Below are 23,059 nucleotides of genomic sequence, written 5' to 3'. Positions count from 1 at the left end.
AGCCTCCCGGCGGCCTTTTTCTAAACTTAGCAAAGACGACACAGCAAGAGTTTAAACAATTTCAGGCCTATTTTAACCACGTCCAACATCAAAGCTTTTTAGACATAGAATATTTCATCTTTTTTCTGGTCATTTATAGTCCAGCTGCGACAGCTATACTCTCCCTCTCCATGTGACTGTAAACTCTGCTGATATTCTCATGATTTGCTTCTGTAATTTATTTAAAAGTTTAGTTTTGATGGCCCTCCCCCAATTTATTTTCCCTTATGAAACAAGACTCAAAGGATTTTGTCAAAAAATTACTTTATTATTATTTTTTTTATTTTTTTTTACCAGTGTTGATCTGTAAACTACGATGAATGAAGGACATTTGGTCACTGCATTTTTAGGTCCTTAAAGGGGACTCATAATAGTTTTCAGCTGTGTTCTGGCTTGTTGTGTCTAATAGTTGTATTCATTTTGATGTCTGAAACTGAGATATACATTTAGAAAAAACATTAAAGAAAAAAAGGACAGTCGAAAGTTGCAAATGAGTGATGACGTACCGAACTCTGGTATCAGTTCATAAATTATATCCACCAAAAGTCTCTAGATTGAATTTGGGTTCATGAGGTCAAGATTTATATGGTTATTTATTCAGTGGGGAGAAGGAAGTCTGGAGAAAAGTCGTCTGAGAGCAGAAGCTGGTAAACAAAACGGGTGCCTACGGGGCGTTTATAAAAGCTGTGGTCCAGTGTTTCAGAGGAACAACTGTTTCACAAAAATGTTTTAAATTTACTTCCCTGAAAACAAATGGAAAGGCTCATTCCGATTGGGACTTGTTTTCAAACTTCTAGGATTTTCTGGCTTCTATATATTTTTATATAAATGTATTCATAGATGCCCACACTGTAATGCAAACTAAGAAAGGCTCGGCCGAAGGCTTTTAGAGACTTTCCTAATAAGCCATTTGGGTGCACTGTGCTCTGGCCTTTTCAAGCCATACATCTGCAGTAATGATTCCAGTGGGTGGTGAGGAGAGTCCTTGGTGCACAGGTGGCTGCCATCTGGGCATCTGTGTTTGTGTTGGGGGCCACAGGCACCGTGCAGATGGATCCAGCAGTATTATTGGAATGTCCCACCTCACCTACAGTCCAACCAAGCGGCGTTGTGTCACATTCACATCCGCAGATGGATAACAGCCTCATGCATAGCGTTCTTCCCCCGAGACCCTGAGTAATAATTTTAAATGAATATGTTAGCGCTTGTTCCCAGCAACACAGGCTGCTGCTGTGGTCTCCTTTTGGTTTTATATCTGATTCTAAGAAACTACCTTTGCCTGCAACCAGCTCAGCCCCTCTGGAACTCGCTGTCAACGCGTCTCCTGTTAAATGATTACCCCGTTTATGTCGTTTAGCACCCCCTCTGGTTGGACGCTTGTCTGGTAGATATTGCTCCATATCTGATCAACCTCTGTCGGACTGATAAATCGCCTCCGTTTGCTGTATGTAGCCTATTAGCGCTCACATGTGCATATGTACACCAGAGTTCAGCAGGTTGTTGTCTAAGCAGCTGCGTCAGGGCTCTGCAGCATTAACGATGGGACAGAAACAATGATTCACTCCGCTGCCCCACTGCAGCTGCACAGAGATTTATAACCAAGTTCTGGTTTTATGGATCTGTTGGAGGAAATATGGGAGTCTGCACTCGCTCTGTCTCTCTCATGGTCAGGACTTGAATAATAGTTTGTGCACAGCTTTATGCATCGAAGTACTTACAGCGTGGGCACACAAAGGGTCATTTGAATTGTAATAATTCTTTCCACCATTAGCACAATTTATTTAATCTTGATGTCTTGTTAGATCTGCCCTGGTTGGTTAATAATATTCATTTTGGAATCCTGTTATAATGTTTGCTGTGTTTGTGTTTCTTGCGTTTCTCTTCAGTCTCATTGACAGACGAGGTTTTGTCGAAGCAGACGCTCCACAGCTGGCCCCTCCGACCAACGGCATCATCATGTACGGTGCCACCCAGTCCCAGCAAAGCCAGATGGTAAGACACACTCCTGAGACTCTTTGTTTCACCAGGATTTGTTACCAGAAGTAAACATGTAGGATTGATTTAAATGTTTACACAGTTGTGTTCAGTAGGATTTATGTGCAGTTTTGTCAGAATTGGAACAGAGCTGAAAACAAAAGTTGGTCTTATTGAAGGAGTGAGATGGTATTTTTTTTTTTCCCTCAGCACTCTTGTAAATATCCACAGAGCATACATTACAGCTTGTAAAAAAAACATTGATGGAGAGTAATACCTGCCTGTCTGTGGCAGCTTTTTATCCTGAAACTGACTGAGGCTACACCTCAGAAGAAAAATCAGATTAGCTGTTTTTTTATTTTTTAAAGAAATGATCACAACCTGATGAAAACTTCTGCATGTGATGCATTATCACAGTTTCTGCCTCCCTGTAAACGAGCAACCAAGCAGATGCCTGACAAGAACATTAATACCCCTCCAACCTATTCACATTTTGTTAAGTAACACCTTACAACTTCAGTGTAGTACAAACTGGTCGTTTTTGTGATGGACCAACAGAAAGCAGTGCAAAATGATGTGCTGGAAGGAAAGTGTTGTGGTTTTTTAAAGTGTTTTACAAACAAAACTCTGAAGAATGTGGGAAATGATTAAACCTTCAGTCTACAAACCCACCAAACATGGCCGTCCACCTACACTGTCAGACCAGGAACGTTCCTCTATGACAGGGAGAGTACCAGTCATGTCAGAAAGTAAGAGCACAATAGTAACTCTGGAGGACCTACAGACCTCCACTGCTCAGGTGGAAGAATCTGTTAACAGTGCAACAATTAGTTGGCAGCTGCATTAATATGGAGCTTTTGGTAGTGGCAAGAAGAATCATTGTTGAAAGAAAGAAATAAAGAAAGTTTGCCACAATCCATGTACGGAACAAAGGACATGTGTGGTAGAAAGGTGCTCTGGTCAAATAAGACCAAAATGTCACTTTTTGGTTAACATGCAAAATGTTTTGTGACAGAAAAATAACACCATACATCACCATGAAAACAGCATTCCCTCTCCATAGCATGGTACATGTGCCACTTTTTTTCTGTAGCTACAAAGAAGGTGGTCAGAGTTGACAAGATGGTGGATGGAGCAAATCTGAAAGAAAAAGACAACATTAACATGGAGCCAGAGCTACATAGATATAGTTTGGATAAAAGCAAGTCCATAATAGAATAGCATTGTAATTTAATTGAGAATCTGTAGCGAGACTTGAGATTCACCGATGCTCTGCATCCAATCTGGCTAAGTATGAGCAAGTTTTCATATAGACATACCCCCCTAATACAAAGTATTAAATCACGGGTTGAATACAAATACGGCACACTTTTAAAATGTTTTATTTGTCAAATTATTTTAAAACAATGCATAATTTTCTTTTAATTCAAAAATTTTCACTACTTTGTGTTACGCTATCACATCTTAATAAAATATATTTACAGGTGTTGTATGACAAAATCTGAAAAAAAATTGAGAAAGGTGTCAATTGTTTATGGTAGAATAAGAAACCCTGGCTAAGGGTACGCACGTTAAGACTTTTGTAATGTTGGATTTGGATAATTATTATAAATAAAAACTGTTCTTGACAGAAACTGTTAACTTGAGGGTTTGCAGATGCTAAAAAAATGTAATCAATGATGAACCTGAATTGTTAGAAACCACATTTCTTTTCCTGGTAGTTTAGCTGATTTCTTTATTATTATTCTTTTTCTTCCTTTTAAGATATCACAAGGAAGGAGTTTAAGGCATTGCCTTAAAAATATCCTTAGATGTCCCACTAATAAACTCAAACGTTATTTTAGCAGAAGTTCACAAAGCCAAAGCATTTCTATCTGGGCTTTCCCAAATAGTGTAAATATATGTTAGTTTTAGAAAGTAACCAATAAGAAATCTCAATATTCTGGCGTTGAGCAAATCTAAATAATTGTGTGGATCTTAATTGACTGAAAACAGTCTTGAGTTTAGTCTAATGACAGTAACAGGAAAATTGATGTTGCAAATGAGTTTTTGAAACCACCCAAGATAAAAGTTGTGCCATTTGTTCGGTTAAGGGTAACATTTTTTAAAATAACCCAGCAGACAACAAACTCCCCACATCTGTGTAGCTCATATCTGAGAACGTAAATCCAGTCAGGATTTCACTCTGTATATTAATTGATGTTTTGGTTCTGGATTCTACTGAGCAAGTCAGCAGTAATTTCAGCTGAGTAGGAGATGCTCAGTGTTGCCTGTAAATTAGGTCAACAGAAGCAGTGCCGGGTGTTTTTTTTTTTTTTTTTTTTTTTTTTTTTCTTTCTTTTTTTTTCCTTCTGCCATCATGGTGCAAATGTGTACATCGCAGAGAGACACAAGCTGGAGAATGAGTCGATGCATTGTGCACAAAAGGAAAACGGCCCTTTTTCTTTAACGTGAACTCAGCCTGGGAGAAAATAGTTGGTGTTGTTCAGGCGACACCACATTGACCTCTGCATCACTCTGAGGCCTGAATGGAGGCAACCAGTCTTCTGTTGTTAAGTGTTTATCTCACACACTGCACGCTCGATTTAAAACCTTCTTACGTCTATTTCACTGGCGCCCTCCCCGTGTACCACAGTCTTCCTGCTTGTTCTCACCCACTCTTGACCTCATACTACTTGCTTTTTCAATGAGTGTCATCGGTCCTAATGTCCTAAAGACACCATTTCTGTTGTGCTGAACGCCAAAGGAGCATTCCCCTATGTTAGCACGTCCAGAAATAACAGCCATCTGTCTGCTATAGCTGTCCCGTGTTACCCGCTTCACAAGACACGTCACATTGCAGGAGTTCTTGCCAGTCATTCACACGATTGTCCACTTCTGCTATGCAACGCACAGACATGTTGGGGCCACATTTGTTGACTTGTCTTGTTGTTGTTGCACGTTAGCTTTGCCATTTTTTTTTTTTTTTTTTTTTAGCTGAGCTGTCTTCTAGATGTTTCCATTTGTCATCTGGTGATGAAAGCGCCGCTTCCTTGTGATGTGTTTTGTCTGCGAAGCTGCTCAGAAACCCAACAGTCTGCCACACAGAGGCCTTTTAAGCTGTTGCTATGGTAACTATGGATAATTTAAAGGCACGTCACACCTTGATGACAAACCCCTCTGTTTTGGATTTAGCTCGGTTGGAGGGGGGGGTAAGCATGTCTATGTGTGACTGTCTGAACATTGACTTCAGTCTTTAATTAGATAAAAAAAATCTAAAGATCTTAAATTTCATCATTTTTAACACTTCTACCTTCCTCGCCCTCTTCCTCTCACACCCAGGAACCAAACTGGTCAACCGCTATTTCCTTGTTGATCATTGCACAATGACAAACTGTTGAACCACAGCCTCATTTTCAGTTTCACCGCCCAATTTACTTCCCTGAGCAACAATGCATTCTTTCTATCTCATAACAATTGATCAGTTTCTTTAGTGTAATAAAATGTTACTCATAATACTGACTGTTTTATCTTTGGTCCTTGCTCAGGCCAGACTCTAAAAAATGTTTATCTCCCATTTACAAATAGCTTGTAGGATTTCAGGCACAACGCTGACTTGTTGTGAGATTTATCCCATATTGAGATTGTTTTAAATAGGAAACTTACAAAATGCAACACAGGGTTTCTGCAGGGGTTTATTAAAATATTAAAACTATTCAATTTAATTATCCTAATTGGAGGTTTTAAAAAGTCTTAAATACAGACAGGTTATCAATACTATGTCTTAAATTATGTTTGCCGAAATCTTAAATTGGTATGGTTCTAAGAAATGATAAATAATATGAAAAAATAGACCACATTTATTTGTAATTCTGGTAGAGGAACGTAGACCTGATAGTGGTGTGATAAAACGACAAGGTCCATGGAGGGAAGCAATAAACCTTGTTGAAAGGAGATTTATCCCCAAACATGCAGCTTTCACCACAAACCTGTAGAATAATTCTGCTCCAAAGATTGACTTATTTTATGTTTAGAAGAATCGTCAAAATACTTGATAATTTCATATAATCGCACTTAAAAAAATAATTATTCAAATACTCATTTGCATCAAAATCAATATAAACTAACCCATCCTCATTTGCCCAAGCTGTTGATCATCTTTGGACCGCAGCGCTGCAATAACAGCATCTCTGCTCCCTGCAGTCGCTCAACTCAACAATGATCTGCTGCTGGAAGCTTTAAACTCCAACATGTTGCGTCCAACCAGAACAAAATAAATTTATGACCCTCTTTTACTTTCCCTAGGTGGCCGATGGACAGGAAAATAAACGAAATGCCAAATGGTACCACATACTAGCTCTGCTAATGCTATAAGTGACCCTATTTCACTATTTTGCTAAAACATGGAGCACTAACTTCTATAAAACTTACAGTGTGCTTCTGGTGCTGTAATTTGATTGCTTTGGTTTAAATGTACCTGAGTCACACAAATTTAGTTTTAAAAAATATATACATTAAGTTGCTTAACTTGTAAAGTTAAATGCATATATTAAGTTATTTTTTCTTTAATTCATGTAGCTCTTATTTAAATCCCTGTGATTATAAACTGATCTTAAAAACCTAAGGTATAAAATGTCCAGTTGTTTTACAGGTCTCAAATTTGGACATATGTTGGTTCTTCTTTTGACTGCCTTTATTTATTCCTCAATGTGGATGGATAAAACTACAAGGGCAACAATCAGAGGGAGTTTATAACTGAATATTTTGCCTTTCCCTCAAACCCCTAAAATTAATTTCTGCTGCTAAAAATGTCTTAAAGGAACAATAAGTAAGATATTTACTGTAAAATCACCCTAAATCATTCTGATTTCTCACCTGGGATGGAAGTAACATTCCCTATAAACAATCGGTCTTCTCCATCAACAATGTCTTAGTCACGTTTTTCTCCTTTCAAACCTAGAGGTACGGTCCAGAACTACTACGGTTCAGAGTGTAGGCTGTGTTTACTTCCTGGTTCCCAAAACAGAGCGCAGCATTTTATATTTTATCTTGGCAAAAGAGCAGCAGCCTGCTAACAAGGAACCCAGTAAGAGAAGTGGACCAGAAATGGAACAGAATACAACATCATATATCTATACTGTGGAAGTAAAAATTCCCAACATATTACATTGTTGTGATTGGCAAGCTGTTGTACCAATTTGAGCCACAAGGTGTCAGTATTACTTATAGCTCCTTTAATATTGTTTGTTCTGGTCAAAATATTTGTTCTTACCTTATCTACTATTGGCTTCTTCATCGTGAGAATTTGTAAAGTTAACGAGGTTTTGGCTTGAGATTAAGGGATTTTAATAACTGTCTATTCAAGCTTGTTGTATAAAGGCGTTAAAGTTGGGTTACCGGTGTGAAATGCAATGTACCCACATGCCAGAGCTTAAAACTTACCTAAGTAAATTTTGTAGTTAAATTATTAATTTTAAATTATGTTGCCTAATTCCTGCAGATCTTGAATTTAGAATGGTTTAGTATCATGTATTTATCTAAAATTATCGAGAAATCCTGGGAATGTTGTTTTTAGCTCTCGTCTTTGGTGGCTTGGGTTCCACACCACGACTCTCAAACAATCCGATACGCAACATTGAACTGGAGCCTCAAAAGCTGAAAATAGATACTGGGAAATTAATTTCACGCTGTAGTCTTACAGTGCTGCTTTCCAAGGTGACTCGGTGAAACTGGTCGGCACAAAGTGAAGTTGGGATGTACAGTAGATCCGTAAATAGAAGCTTAAGTTCTTAAATATAGACGTTTGTTGTGTCATCATGGCTGCATGTCAGCAAACAGAAACATCACTTGTTCTGCGTCAGCTGCAGTTCAAGGCTGGTCTGTGTCCCTGTTCCTTCTTGTACTGTCACTTCTCATATGGAAATATCTGAGGCACTTAGTTCCAACCAAGTCTGCAGATGCAGATTTGATTGAGGTGTCTGCGTTAGTCACTGCATGCAGAAGTTTTCATAACGATTAAAATGTTCCACATTTTCTCACATTACAACCACAAACTTTCACGTGTGGGGGAAAAAAACACAAAAAGAAGTGCATGATGCATGGTGTAGTGGGCGAACATCGATACATGGCTGTCAGTTATTTAACAAATATAAATCTGATGAGTGTGGGGTGGATTTGTATTCAACCCTGATTATTTTATACTTTTTGGAGCCACCCTTTTGTTAAATGTGCGTAAGTCCTTTTAGGACTTGCTAGCTTTGCCAGGTTTACACGTTTAGACTGAAATTATTGTCTGTAATGTTCAGGCTTTGACTAGGCCATTCCAGTTCAACAGTATGCTTTGATCTGAACCACTCTATTGTAGCTCTGGGTGTACGTTTAATATCTTAGTACTACTGGAAGAACCTTCTCTCCAGCATTAAGTCTTTTTCAGATCTTATTCTCAGTGATGTGCTGTGTTCGTTTCTGCCACACATTAACCTATTTAGCCTGCAGACAAAAACCCTGATTCAGCTTCTCTGAATGAGACACTTTTTGCCCAGCCTATTAATTTGGGTGGATGCCCATAGTACACTGCAAAAAGGGCCCTTAAAGTAAGTAAAATTTTCTTGGAATTTGTGTATTTATCCTAGATTTGAGAAGCTAAATAAACATATTTGCCAATGCAATAAGATTTTAGCACTAAAAATAAGAACAATTCATCTCCATCATCTTATTTCAAGTGCAGGATATCTATTTATCTTATTTTAGGGGTAAAAATACTAATTCTATTGGCAAATAGTCTTATTTAGCTGCTCAAATTAAGGATAAATATACAAATTTCAAGAAAATTTGACTTACTTTGAGTTCCCTTTTTGCAGTGTAGGTTGTGCCATTTTCTTTTTTATAACCAGATGATTGAAGGGTGCTCTGCGAGAGGCTGTATTAAAACGTAACTCTGCTTTAAACTTCACAACTTTATCCCTGAAGTGTCTGCTGTGTTCCTCAGTGGTGCTTTTTGTTCTCTAATGCTCTCTGATTGAGATTAAATTACACACACGTGAACTCTTTATTCTGCCCAGGTAGCTGCTGAGGCTCTGGACTTTATTTAGGTTTATCAGAGTAAAAATGGATGAATACAAATGCAGGCCATTTTTCAGATTTGTACCTTTTTTAAAAAAACATTTCTGTATCTTTTTTTTTTTTCCACGTCACAACAGTTTGTGTTGGTCTGTGGCATAAAATCCCAGTTTGTGGTTGTAATACGGCAACATGTGAATTGATGGAGCTGATTTGAGCAATGATCTTAATATCTGATTGTAACAAAACCAGGTGAAGGTATATTTGAGTCACACGTTTCATCTGCTCTTTTTAGGCCAGTGACATTGAGACAGGTGAGATGTCGCTCTACCTGTCAGAAGGTCTTTGGGGGTGCTGCATGATGAGAGCTTCATAAGGGCTGTCACCTTTGTTAATCTGATAATTACACCCTGGTGATGACTGGTTAATGGGGTTTAGGCTAATCTTTCATCTTTAAGTCCTAACCCAGGTTTAGACGGGTTGTTAAAGCGATACATTACAGATCAGCAGGCCATGAAGGGCGACCTAATAGCTCTGTTTTCAGCTCTGTCTGGTTAAATAGGCCGGTTCTTGGGGGTTCTCTTTTGTGTTCTCTGCATTTCTAACAAGGCTACTAACACTTATTTCTCTTCCTTCCTCTTATCCAATTACCTACCCCTCCATCTTCTGCTCTCTTTTTCCCCTCTCGCATTTTTGGTGTTTTTGTTTTTCCTCAGTGTGATCAAGACCAGTGCATTCAGAGCACCAAATTCGTTTTGCAGGCTGCCGCTACCCCCCTCCTCCCGCAGCAGAGCAGTGAGCCGGTCATCATAACGTCTTCGCCTGAAAACGGGACGTCGCTGCCCACCCGCGCCTCCCTCACCCTGGGCGGCCCGTGCACCTCGTTCCCCCTCGGCCAGCCTACCCCGCCGACGTCCACGCCCAGCCTAAGCTGCCACGAGGCCGCCGACATGCTGCCTATCCACGGACACACACTAAACCACACGCACCCCCTCCAGGAGCAGGCAGCCCACCACCACTATCTCACCCCAGAGGAGGTACCCTCACCTCCAGGTATGCTTCACTGCGGCAGCCCGCTGGGCCACAGCCACACGGTGCAGGCCAGTTTCTACAACCCTGCCAGCCAAGACTCGCTACACGAGGACTCAGTGAGGGGGCTGGTGAAGCTCAGCTCCGTCTGACAGTGGGATATATAAACTCAGCTCCTTCTCAAGACATATAACTCTCATGAGCTACTTTGGTATTGGCTGACTCCCGTCTTTGAGTTACAGACTGCAGCTGCTAGAAACTGTGGAAACTAACGGAGGGAAAACTTGTTCCCCTCAGCCATCGCATTGCCAAACCCGTCTGCCAGGAACTCTGGGAGAAAGGTTACAGCAAATGTATGACAACTCGGAGATGAACATTTTGGAGGATTTTTGTTTTTGTTTTTTTTGTACCTCAAGGGAAGATTAAAAGCCTTTAATTTGGGAATCTGCAAACTGGAGTTTGCTTTTCAAAGTGGTATCTATGTCTGTAAGCCATTTCGAGCAAAATCAGAAAGAAGTGTTCAGGTCAGAAAGCTGCATTTCTGCCACTGGATCAGACCGGATTTTCTTGTTAAACCGACTTGCCTGTTGCTGATCAGACCATGTCTCCTGCCTTTATTCTCAGCATTGTAATGGTTTGTCATTATGTTGCATATCATTCTGCTTTTTCTATGTAAAAGAAATCAGACTGTTGTACTGTACCATAGTTACAACTCTTACAAATTATATTTCCTGTGGATATTAATAAAACACCAACTTTTTACCAGATTCTAGTGCATATAAATTTGAAAGGAATGGTGTGTATGTTGAGTTTGTTGTGTCTAAGCCTGTTGTAATATATGCCGCAGTAGGATGTCCCTCTGGTTCTCATAGAAATCATTCAAACAGGAAGGTTTACAGTAAACAATGAAGGAGTCAAAAAATCCAGAGGAAGGTGAAAAAGCCACTGAGTTTCATTTTAATACACTGCTGCCACCTTGTGGTTGAACAGAAGTAATGCAGGTGACAGAGTTTGCGTTAACAGGGTTCTAAATATATAACTTTAAGTATTTTCCAGGTCTTAGTAAGGAATAGAGTATAGATGTACATCCTGTCCCAATTTCTAAATGTTTTACTCGTCCTTGTCTTGCTTTCTTATTTGTATCCTTGACATAGGAAAAACCTGGAATTTCTATAATTTTGGTCTGGAAAAATATGCATTTCCAGACTTTCTATCTCATTCCCTAAATGCTGTGACCTCCTCCTTATGCCCTCAGGCTTCCTGCCTTGTGATTGTATGCATTTCTCTCCTTGTGTCTTCCCTTCCTTCCATCTTTGGGTTCGTTTATCCTTCATTGTCCCTCTTTCCATCCTTTGCTACTTAAATCCTTTTCATCCATCCTTCTTTCTTTTGTCTGTCCCTTCTTCTAGTTTTGCACTATACAGATTTTAGAAATCTGTATAGTGAATTCAAAATAAACTAACAACTCTGCTGAGTTTAGAGAAGTTTGGAATTTGTGGAAAATAAGTGCAATTACTACGGTACAATATTCCACAAATGATAGAAAAAAAAAAGCAGAAAAACTAATTTCCAACTTATTTGTCAGAGCGGTGAATGTCCTGTTGATTGAGTTCACCTTCAGACTAAAGTGCTTGTGGCAAAGACGTCACAAAGCTGAAGGGAAGAGTCCGTTGTGCTGCTGTGTAGCAGCAACATTTGTTTTAAAGTTTAAAACCAAACTCAAGAATGAATACAAAATATCAGTAAGATATCTTTTATTTATCAAAACAAGGAGGATACTAGGGCTCTTCCATTCTTCACTACAGAATGCAATACAGATTTGTTAAATTATTGGACTATTTACCCTGAACCACATTATGACTTTATCTGCTGAACCTTAACATGATCAATCGTTGAATGAAAGGCATATGATAATTGTACAGAAATTGGATGAAAATGTTTAAAAAAGGATGAGCAATGGGCTTTTGTATGATAGAAAATGAAGTTTATGACAAAATAATACTATTAAGTGTAAAATACAATCATGCACAACGATGGTGCAAAGATGAGATCAGTTCTTTTACTTATACAGATGGTTTTTCCTGTATTGAGCATTGCTCCAAAAGAAAGGAACAGAATTTTCATTCATTGTCTCAATTTAAGACTTGCATATAATTTACATTATAAGCAAAGCCTAAGTGCTTAAATATACATATGCCGTGTTTTATTTGCAACAGCACACATTCACTGATTACCAGATCAGAAAAGACTGAGGGACACCTAAAGTCAGCCTATTTCCTGTCATGAATCAATGTGTCCAAACTCCCAACAACCACAGTAACGGTGCTAGGTTAGCTGAAACCTGAAGTCGCCACTGATTCCTCCATATTCAGGCTCCATCATCTGGCTCATCGTAGGCTAACTGAGCACTGACCAGCCGGTTTCCAATGTTTTAGCTTAAAAGTCACCACAGCTTCACATCATTGAGCTCCAGGTCCCCCATGATCTCCAGCTGGTCGATGCTGCTCAGGTCCTGGACCCGGTGCCTGAACTCGAACAAGTGGGACCCGTTCACTGCCAGCTTGAACTGATGGGGCTGACAGAGGAGGAGGATCTGGAGGAGAGATGCACACACAAGAACTGGGTCATTTCCTCCCCCGTCTGGTCAGTAAATGCTGTTTTTGTCAGAATCCTTGCATTCCTTTTGTTTGCTTTATTCATTAGAAATGTGGAAAACTATACCTAGATAAAAAAAATAATGTAACAGGAAACCTAATTTGTGCCTTTCTGTAAAACCTTGAAAGCTGCTGGTTGCTCCTACCTCAAAGTATTCGCCCGGTGAGAAGGGAAAGAAGGGCAGCTCCCTCTCCTCCTGACCCCAGGATCCATCCAGGTACGAGTTCCTGATGAAGACGCCCGACTTCATCCGGGGGTTCAGATGGAGAGCAACGTTCTCCGTCTTGCTGTTGCAGAGCTTGACAGTGAAGCTGGAACGCATGCAAAAAGGTTTCTGGACCCGTTTTTAAACGCAGCAAGTAATGAATATAAGATTAACTAGCCAAAAAAAAAAAAAAAACACTACTGCAAACCACCTTAAACTAGATTACACCACTTGCACCAGGTTACAAACTTCCTTGGAGGATAAATGGGACTGTGTTTTTTATTTTAATTTGAAGGGATTCTTGAGTCAGTTCCGTTTCCAGCACAATAAAACAATCATGATTTTATTTTAGCTCCATCTATTACGATCTGTTAAAGATGTGTTCATAAACCTTGAACTTCCTTATATCTTGTAATGTAATGTTAGGCTTCAGTGTGTCATATTATACCAACACAGTGGAGCAAAAGTATGAAGTGTAATGATTACTGGTGATTTGTAAAAGGTTTCTAAATACAAAATATGAAAAGTGTAGTACAGGTTTTCAGCCCCATTTATTAATTCCCCCTTAAATAAAATCCAACAGAAGTTACCTAATTAGTAGAGTCCACCTGTGTGCAATTTATACATAGTATAAATCCATCTGTTATGTGACGCTTCTGACGTTTGTTAGGGAACACGATGCACAAATAGCACCATTAAGACCAAGGAACACAGCAGACAGGTCAGAGATAAGTAGGATGTAAAGCAGGGTTGGGTTAGAAAACAACATCCCAAGCTTTGGACATCTGAGGGCTCTGTTTGATCCATCATCTAAAACATGAGAGTACGGCAGAACTGCAAATCTGCCCAAAGGTTAAAGGTCAGGTTAGAAGAGCGTTAATCAGAGAAGCAGCAACGCTGACTGTTAAATCTGGAGGAGCAGCAGAGATTCCCAGCTCAGGTGAAACCCTCTAGAGACAGAACTGGTCATTTGGGAGGGAATGATCACACTTTTCAGATTTTTATTAGTTAAAAACTACACAATTGTTCATTTTTCTTCTGCACAACTACATTCTAATTTGTGTTATGTGTCTCAAAACATTAAGTCACCTTGAAATTAATGATTGTAATGTGACAAAATGTGACGCCTTTAAAAACATTTGTACAATATTATAAAAGTAATTTGTTTACCTGTGCGGGTACATGCTGACCTGCCCTTTTATTGTGATATGCTGCCCTGGGCTCAGTCCCTTGAGTATACTGCCTTTGTAAGGGACACCCTGAAACGAAACGACAACATTAACTATAACTTTACATATGGTGCATACATAATGTAAATAAAGAGATAGGATAAACTAATGAAACATACATGTTAACGACCCGAAAAATGTTTATTTTATGCGCCTGCTGAGAACAGAAGAAACTCACCAAATCACCTGATTCTGAATATATTGCCTATAAAAGAAACAAAACGGATGTTTTCAAAATGATTCAGAGAAATGAAAGAAGAAAAGGTATGAAAATTGGAAACAGGAATTACGTTACCGAGTTTGGGATATAGCCGATGGCGTGGACCCTGACATTACCGGAAATAGAAAAGGTGTCGACCCCGCTCAGAGGGATTCTGTGTTTGTACTCCAACAGGTGAGTACCATTTACTGCCACCTACAGGTAAAGCCATAAATTCAATTAAATTGATATTCATTAGGTACTCCCCGGGCTGATGAAGGCTTTGTTCACCTTAAAAGCATTCTTGTGCACTAGAATGATGGTCTCAAAGGGGGCTCCACGCTTGTAGGGCAGCTGGTGCAATGTCTCCTCTTTCCCCCACTCGTCCCGCAGCAGGGAGTTGCACACCACACAGGGGGAGTCATTGAAGCGAGGGCTGAAGTGGAGAGCGACGTCAGAGCGTGGTTTGGTGCTGCAGCCGCTTGACAGGTCCACCTGAAACCTGAAAGAGGTGCCGAACACACGGGACATGGTTAAAATGATAAAAAAAATACGCTCACACACACACAGACTTAAAGATTTCAAGAGATGAGGCTCGCCGTTATCAGTTGGTTTAATGTGACAAGCCCTTATCTACCACTGTTTTCTGCATCTACCTTTCTCTTTTTGTCATTAATGTTTGACTCTTTAGCCCAGGCTTGTACTGAGGAACTAAAAAAATAAAATAAGAGCTGAGGATTTTTACATGCTGGAAATTTAGTTTTGGAGCTATTTTGTTTATTTTTGGGGGCCTTTAGTGCCTCATTTAGACTGCACCAAAACGGGTGGCTCTTAGACGCACCTCAGAACAGGGATAAAATAGAGGCTATGAAAACACAAAAACAAGGAATTCAGACCAAAACATTGCAGTTCCACTTCTTATAGACCACAGCTGAATGATTTTTAATGTGAAAAGGCATTAAATAGAATAATATGTCCCCTTATAAGCGTGAAGATCTGTTTCTATTGCAGAAACGAGTCATGTTTCTCCCTAAGAGCTTCAAAGCATCTAATAAAAGCAAGTTGTGTTTTTGCCCATAGTTGATTAAGGTAATCTTGTGTATATGTACTGTATAGGTGTTGGACATATAATTAGAATGTCATGGAAGTTGTTTTTATTTCAGTAATTTTCAAAATTTAAAACTTGTATATTATGTTGATTATTATACACATTGATATATTTCAAGGGTTTAATTCTTTTTATTTTGATTATTATAACTGACAACCAATGAAAAGGATCTCAGAAAATTTTAATATCAAGACCATACAAAAGTATGAGCCTTTCCCTTTATGAATTGAATTACTGAAAGAAAAAACTTTTCCATGATATTCTAATTTATATGACCAGCACCTGTCAGTACTAGATTCACTGAAAGTCTTTCACTCCATCATAAAAAAAAAAAATCTTTCCAGCTATGCCTGTGTTTTAATTCTTAAATTGTTACTGTAACAGCAATTCCTCTTTGTCAAATTGTTTGTATTTTATACTCTAAACGTTTCATTATTGTCTGTCTCTTCCACTGTGCCGTGTTGCCCTCGTGAAAAACCTTTTGATCTCAGTGAGACCTGGTAAATCAAATTTTACTTATATATAATTTTATTAGGGTGCACCTTTTAAGCGTGGAAATTTGAGAAGCCTGTAGTTAGACTGCTCCTGATTGGAAAAGATTTTCAACATAAAATCAGACAGATCTATAAGGTGATATCTGCTCAGTTTGATAAGAAACATCACCTGTCAGCATCTGGTGGCACAGTACCCTGGATGATGATGATCTCCCCTGGGTGCAGGCCGCCAGGTATGGGTCCAGTGTATGGGATCACCTGAAGAGCAATGCAAAGTTAAAACAATTGTATACATCTGTACTGACAGCATGATTTCCGCTGGATATCCGAGAGGCTTACGCTGCGAGGGCTAAAAAAAAAACCTCAAAGTGCAGACAGATTACAATTAAATGAGAACATGGCAGCTGTTTTAGCTGAGGAATACGTAAAGGTTTATAGGGAGCAGCTGTGGGGAAAAAAAAAATCAATATTAGTCCAAACCTCTTACCGGATCCAGAACCGTGTGCTTTGCATTGGCCACAGACATCGGGCCCAAGGTGTTCTGACAAGCTGCAGCGGGTGACAGATAGCTGGTAGGCGGCGGTTTTCGCAGCAAACAGCGGCAGCTTTGGGCTCTGCTACGCTACAAACCGATGACACCAGTGGCCATGTTTCCTCCATCAGCCCCGAGCGAGTCGCGCATGCGCATTGCCTACCATGTGATCGGACGAAAACAACGCCAGCCTGTTTCCCGAAAACAAAGCAGCTGCTTCACAAATCTGAACGTCTATTTCAATTGCTGAGCAAGTTCTTTGTAGCCAGTTAGCTAAAAAAAAATAAACAGGAATGAACGGCATGTCATACGATTTGTTTTTTTTTAAATGGAGATGGCTGACGTTTAGGTCACTGGGAGCAGTCTAAAACAAATAAATTAAACTATGCCTGGTTAATTCTTTTTATTTAAATGCATGTCTTTATTTATGTATCTTCACGTTTTTAACGTTTTGCTAAAATATAATTCAAGGAAGACATTCTTGCTCTGTGTTCGTAATGTTTTCTTTCCGCCTTTTTTTTTCTTTTTTTTTTGTAGTTCGCAGTTCCGAGTTACACTGAATGCAACAAACTTTAGATCCGTTTCTTATTAAAAATAGCATCACTGGTCAGCTGCTGCGGCAGGATTCTCTCACAAATATCCCTCAGTGGTAAACAAACTGGTCAAGAGCAAATTATGGGTCTTGGTAAGCCTGGTGAATAGAATATACTTTATTTCCAGAATACCATTGAGACTATTTATGTGTTATTCAGAAGTGGTTTTAAATTAATACAGCAGGGTTAAATTTATTGACTTTGATATGGAGTTGGTCCACCTTTAGCAGCTCAAAAGCCCCTTTTCTACTCGGCGTGGCTCGACTTGGCTCTGCTTGGTTATCAAAGGTTTCCATAACCCAGTTGCTTGGTACCAGCCCTTTACCTACTTGGTTGGGGTTCAAAGTGAGCAGCGTTGAGCTGGTGGCAGATGAGTCTTGATTACTGGTTAGGGGTGAAGTCAGTGGTTGCAGTAGAGCGACTATTTTTGCTTATACCAGTGAACACGGAAGCAATGTTGTAAAATGATTACAAGACAATCAAGGACCTCAGCGATCAGATGCCTTCGACCCAAAAAATTGCCCTTATTTTACTACTCCTGGATCATTGCTTTTGTAGTCTTTTTCTATCTCTGCTCTGTCCTTTCAAACCCCCTGGATATCATGGCAGATGGCCGTTCCCACTGAGCTTGGTTCTGATAGAGGTGTCTTCCAGATAAAGGGGAGTTTTCCTCATCACTGTCGCTGCATGCTCGCTCGGTATGAGGCATTTCTGCAGTCAACTACACCATGCAAGCAACTGTCCAGCAAAAGCCTCTTTAACTTATTTTGTAAATAAATAACTTTAAATAAATAAGATTTCTCTTTCGACAAGCCACCATGGTCTGTGTGCTACGTCACAATTTTCTATTTTATGAGCACACACTGGTAGTGAAATGTGTCCACGCGGTTTGGAACGAGTGGAGGAAAGTGAAAAGCGTGTGATGCGATAAGAGTATCAGTGAGAATGAAAGGAAAAGTGTACAAGATGTTGGTGAGACCAGTCATGTCTGGTTTGGAGACATGAGGCAGAGCTGGAGGTAGCATAGATGTTGAGGCTCTCTTTGGGAGTGACGAGGATGGATAGGATCAGGAATAAGCACATTAGAGGGAAGGCTCATGTTAGATGTTCTGGAGACAACGACAGAGAGGCCAGACAGAAATGATTTAGACATGTACATACAGAGGGGGTATAGTGAGCTTATCGGCAGAAGCATGTTGAGGCTAGAATTGTCAGGCAGGAGGCCTCGAAGAAGACCAAAGATGAGATTTATGGATGGAGTAAAAGAGGAGATGAGTCAATTGATCTGAGAGAAGAAGATGGAGTAGATAAAGTTCAATGTACACAGATGACTTGCTTCAGCAACCCCTGAAAGGAAATAGTTAGAAGAAGAAGTAACTTTGATGAGTCAATTTTCTTACTGGGTGTCAGTAAGTCATCACACAAATGACTCTTTCTGGGATGCTTTGGTGCAGAAGAAACTACATTTTCATATTAAGGAATGATGTGTCATAATGACATCTGTACTTTCTGATATTTGGCATATTTCATGGAATTAGATTTTTTTAACAGACTGTTTCATAGTTAGTAATTCTCTTGACCAAATCACACCGAGCCAAAAGTGATCATCTAACGGGTCGATTATTCTTAGCTTTTTATTTTATTTTAATTTTATTTTTTTAGCCTTCCATTCGTCATATAGATTTTGTAACATGTAAATAAAAGTTTAGACATTTTTAAAAGACACAAATGTTTGTCAGCATTCAGCTACTCTGGGGCACAACAAAATAATTATGTTTCCGCAACCACAATCTACCTTTTCGCTTTTCTTCATACCAAAAATGTATGCGAACATACACCTAAATGTACATACATGCTATTCCTTTTATTTTAATTTTAATTTCTGTGCATTATCCTCTAGTCCAATAAGGCTGAATCAGATTATAAATGTTGCCTTTGGATTTTACCTTAGTGCATAATATACCCTTCCACTGCTTTGCAGATTAAGTTAAAATGCATTTACCGATAAAGGTGAATACAGACTCTGAAATGCTCATTGCAAAGTTTTTATTACAATAAATTATGGATTAACTCAAATTGTACCCTTCTTACTAAAAAACAGGAGACATTCTGTTTAAGGGGGTCAGATTCTGTATTCAATCCAGACACCATTTTTGGGCCTTCAGCATCTTACAGTCGATGTTCTGCAAGGAGCCTTGGTATTATTTTTTAAGGGTCTTTTAAATTTAATTAGCAGATAAAGTCCATTGGTAGAAATAGCTTTTTCCAGTTGCGTATTTTAGCCAAGGTAAAGTCATGTTTCTTATCTACAGATGTTGACCTTTGTTTTTCCAACACCCGGAACTACTGTCCCCACATAACCAAGTTCCTCAGTCCCTTCATTGTTTACGGCTGTGTCAGAAAGCTTTTGTGCCACTTTTGATTGGAGCAATACTCTGATTGGGCGTTGCTCCATTGGCCAGGTTGAGCCTCATTTTGTCTGCTTAATTTTTTCACCACAGAGTTTCATCCACAACACTAAGGTCAAATAAGCTGATGCTTGTTGCTACACGTAAACTGAAAAGTAGATGTAATTGTGCCTTTCCAGTAGCTGCTTGTGGAACAGCTTAGCTTCCTATTTTAGATCTGGTCAGAAAGTGAAAACTTATTTTTTCTTTTTTAAAATAGACTATTTTATAACAGATAATGTAATTATGGATATGAAGATGCAGTTCTGTGTCTAGGATACAACTCCTGTTTTACAACCAACACTAAGAGCAGGGTGTTTTATACGACGGAGTATTAGGGCCACATATGAAGAGAAAAACAATTTTTGCCATGACGAGATTAAACTCGACATGTCGACTTTAAAGTCGCCATGTCGACATTAAACTCAACATTTCGAGAATAAAGTTGATATGTCATGTCGACTTTAATCTCAACGTGTCGACTTTAAAGTCGCCCTGTCGACATTAAACTCGCCATTTCGAGAATAAGGTTGATATATCGTGGCGACTTTAATCTCGACATTCTAAAGTTTGGAGAAAAGAGCAACCGCGCTCCACAGCTGCAGTCTCTGCATTTTAATTAAGTGTGAAGGTAGTCTTTGCCGTGCTGCAACTGTACAATCATCACTGGAAGCGGTGGCCTACCAATAACGTAACGTCTTTACCTAGTGATGCTTACCCGGGTTCGCAGTTCTAAATTTGAGATTCTTGAAATGTTGAGTTTAAAGTCGACATGTCGAGTTTAATCTCGTCATGGCAAAAAAAAAAATTCCTTTCATGTGTGGCCCTAATACTCCGTCGTAGTTTTACCTACTGCAGTTTTACGAGGACCTGAATTCCTTTCCATGTATTCGTATATGAATCTGTTGTCCTTTTATTACAAATTGCAATTTATGTTTTGCTGATTTGGTGCTATATAAGTAAACAGAATTAAAATAAATTTACTTGATGTCCATCTTTTGTTTTAGGAAGAAATGTTGTCATCACAGGAGGAGCAGGTAAGATTTCAGAAGCCCTGTCTTTTTCTGTTTTGTTTGTTTTTTAATCCAAAGCAGGACAAATAGACCAATACATACTGCGTGTACGTACCTAGCTTTGTAATCTTGTGAAATATAAGATTTGACACATTGAAGTTTGTGCCTCTGTGAAAAAGATTTGGTTATATTTGATTACAGATAACTGGAACAAATCTGTTTGTTTTTATATCTCCCACTGATAAGACGAGGACCTATCAAAGTGGTCACTCTGGACAGATATTGGCCTTTTCCAATTAATAAAGGATCAACTATGGGTTAGGCATTAAAACAAACTCATCTCCTTGACCATATTTTAATGTCTAGATGAAGAGTAAAATGATAGAATAAAATAATATGGCATAGTCTTCCAAAACAGAACAGCAATCCAAAACTTTCTCTGAGGTAAATTGTGTGTATAGATGGGATTTTCTAAACATTGCTAACAAGCTAGTTTTATAATAAATCATTTTAAAACTCAAACTTTTGTATTCAAATGAGGTCAAAACATTTAACCCATTTGTCACCTACATTTTGTGACACATTGTTGGTAGATTTTATACACAAACAACTAATAATAATAATAATAATAATAATAATAGTAATAATAATAAAAAACTTCACAACTCTTCCCATTGCATGACCTTGTGGATCATGCAACAGCCTCTATTCTGCAATGTTAATTGACTGGCTCCCAGGGAAACCCTTAAGCTAAAAACGCTTTGGAAAAAAAATGGTATTTTATGTTTCTAAAAATGCAGCAAATGTTTAATAATTTTTAAACTGCTTTCAAGAATTATTCCAGTTTAAATTTGACTCATTAAGGTATTTTATGTTGTGAACCAGAGATGATTGATTGTGGCCCAGACTCCTTAGAAAACAGGAAGTAACTCTAGTTTAGCACAGAATAGCAAATTTCTGCATCATTAGCCCGTTAGGATGTATGACCACTCTTCCAGTGTTTACTCTGTGTGCAACATATTCCTATTAAATGAACTTTGAAATGAATTGAAATTGAAATGAACTTTCAAATAAGCATTGGGGACCAAGGAACGTAACTTTTAAGAAGTGCTAGAGCCACACCTTGACAGAACGCTGCTCTGGGCGATGAGCGATATGAGATTTAAAAAAAAAAAAAAAAAAAAAATACCCCTGTTTGCCACTGTCTAATCAGGATGTGACACAACGACTGCAGAGTGAAAAGATTATGTGGCCGAAAACACGCAGGAATATCAACACATCTTCTGACATCAGTAATTTATGCTTTCCACACAGTACTAGGAGCAGTGGGTGCTGTGGCCCTGGCTACTGCGGCTTTGGGTGCCATTGGCTTCACCTCATCTGGGATAGCAGCAGGATCCTTTGCTGCAAAAATGATGTCTTCTGCAGCCATCGCCAATGGAGGAGGGGTGGCATCAGGAAGCCTGGTGGCAATTCTACAATCTGCGGGTAATTTGACTTGATTCTTGCTTTACCATTTAATATATTTGCATTATTAAACAAGATAAAATACATTTCTGTTCAAAGAAGTAGCCATTTTAATAGTAGTAGTAGTAATTTTAATCATACAGCTTTATTCAAACAGGGGTCAGATGAAATCCCAGATGGGCACCATTTGATGTTTACGTTGGCATGAATAAAGCTGAATAAAACCACCAGGGTTCCTCTAACTTGATTTAAGCAACGTTGTGTGCTTTTTACTTTATGTCCTCAAAAAAAAAAACTGTTGGTTTTGATGAGTTTATTTAATTTTATTCTTCACAGGAGCTGCTGGTCTGTCAGAAACTGCCGTCATGGTTGTGGGAAGCATCGGAGGAACCATTGGAGCTGGTGTTGTCGCCACTGTGGACTGGCTCTCAAGGATCTGCCAGAGAAGAAAGGAGGAAAAAAAGATGGAAATCACAAACGTCATTATCGCTGGCATCGCTGCAGTGTCTCTAATTACATGGTTGAAAAGCAAATGATCATTATTGTTGTCTCAGCATTGGTGACCTCATTTTATACATTTCATCTGGTTGTCAAAAGAGCAAGACTGGTGTCACCTTTCTATTTAACTGGTTATGCAGTGCTACAAAAAAGCTGACTTTTAGAAACTTTTATTTATTTCTTAACATTACCTTGAAAAAGGTAACAAATGCTCCAAGATGTTTTATTATTTTGACATGTTGTACCACAAATTTAAATGTTCAGTTGGGATTTTATGAGATTTACCAATACAAACTAGTTTCTTGTAAGGAGGAACCTGATTCATTGAGTGCTAATATTAAAAAGAACTGAAGTTGTATTCACTCCCCACTGGCTCAGTTTTTTTTAACATTCTTTGGCTGTGGTTACAGCTCCAGGTCTTAAGTGTTAATTTAAAAAAAAAAAATTAAAAATTATAATTTAGATTTATTCATAGTCTTATCACTAAAATCTAATTTTAGATAAAAATGTAATCTTACAAAAATTTAAAATGTAATAGG

The 23,059-nt window shown here is 38.8% G+C and overlaps 3 protein-coding genes across 6 annotated transcripts in view; 2 read left to right on the top strand and 1 right to left on the bottom strand.

Annotated features, from left to right (window-relative positions):
* The window catches only part of LOC105925989 (probable palmitoyltransferase ZDHHC14), a 66,376-nt gene extending 55,529 nt beyond the window's left edge, over positions 1-10,847 (top strand). For 2 of the 4 annotated variants that reach the window (XM_036150446.1, XM_036150444.1), the window contains 2 exons: positions 1,926-2,031; positions 9,768-10,847. In XM_036150446.1, the coding sequence (XP_036006339.1) occupies positions 1,926-2,031; positions 9,768-10,232 (571 nt within the window). In that variant the 3' untranslated portion in view covers positions 10,233-10,847. Of the gene's footprint in view, positions 1-1,925; positions 2,032-9,346; positions 9,366-9,767 lie in introns of all 4 variants that reach the window. The other 2 variants (XM_036150447.1, XM_036150445.1) reach the window with 2 other exon arrangements.
* A 970-nt stretch (positions 10,848-11,817) lies between these two features.
* lgals8b (galectin 8b) lies at positions 11,818-16,657 on the bottom strand. The gene is made up of 8 exons (XM_012859508.3): positions 16,458-16,657; positions 16,140-16,228; positions 14,660-14,870; positions 14,465-14,584; positions 14,348-14,374; positions 14,111-14,199; positions 12,881-13,046; positions 11,818-12,673 (listed from the first exon to the last, which is right to left on the bottom strand). The coding sequence occupies exons 1-8, from the start codon at positions 16,494-16,496 to the stop codon at positions 12,524-12,526; spliced, it is 891 nt and encodes a 296-aa protein (XP_012714962.1). The 5' UTR covers positions 16,497-16,657; the 3' UTR covers positions 11,818-12,523.
* Positions 16,658-17,104: 447 nt separating this feature from the next.
* LOC105924576 (interferon alpha-inducible protein 27-like protein 2A) lies at positions 17,105-22,883 on the top strand. The gene is made up of 4 exons (XM_036150624.1): positions 17,105-17,196; positions 20,550-20,579; positions 21,870-22,043; positions 22,359-22,883. Exons 1-4 carry the CDS (start codon positions 17,178-17,180, stop codon positions 22,556-22,558), a joined length of 423 nt encoding a protein of 140 aa, XP_036006517.1. The 5' UTR covers positions 17,105-17,177; the 3' UTR covers positions 22,559-22,883.
* The last annotated feature ends 176 nt before the right edge of the window (positions 22,884-23,059 follow it).

Source organism: Fundulus heteroclitus, chromosome 19 (assembly GCF_011125445.2).
Source record: "Fundulus heteroclitus isolate FHET01 chromosome 19, MU-UCD_Fhet_4.1, whole genome shotgun sequence".
In the NCBI taxonomy this organism is placed as follows: domain Eukaryota; kingdom Metazoa; phylum Chordata; class Actinopteri; order Cyprinodontiformes; family Fundulidae; genus Fundulus; species Fundulus heteroclitus.
This window is presented reverse-complemented; position numbering and strand designations above follow the sequence as displayed.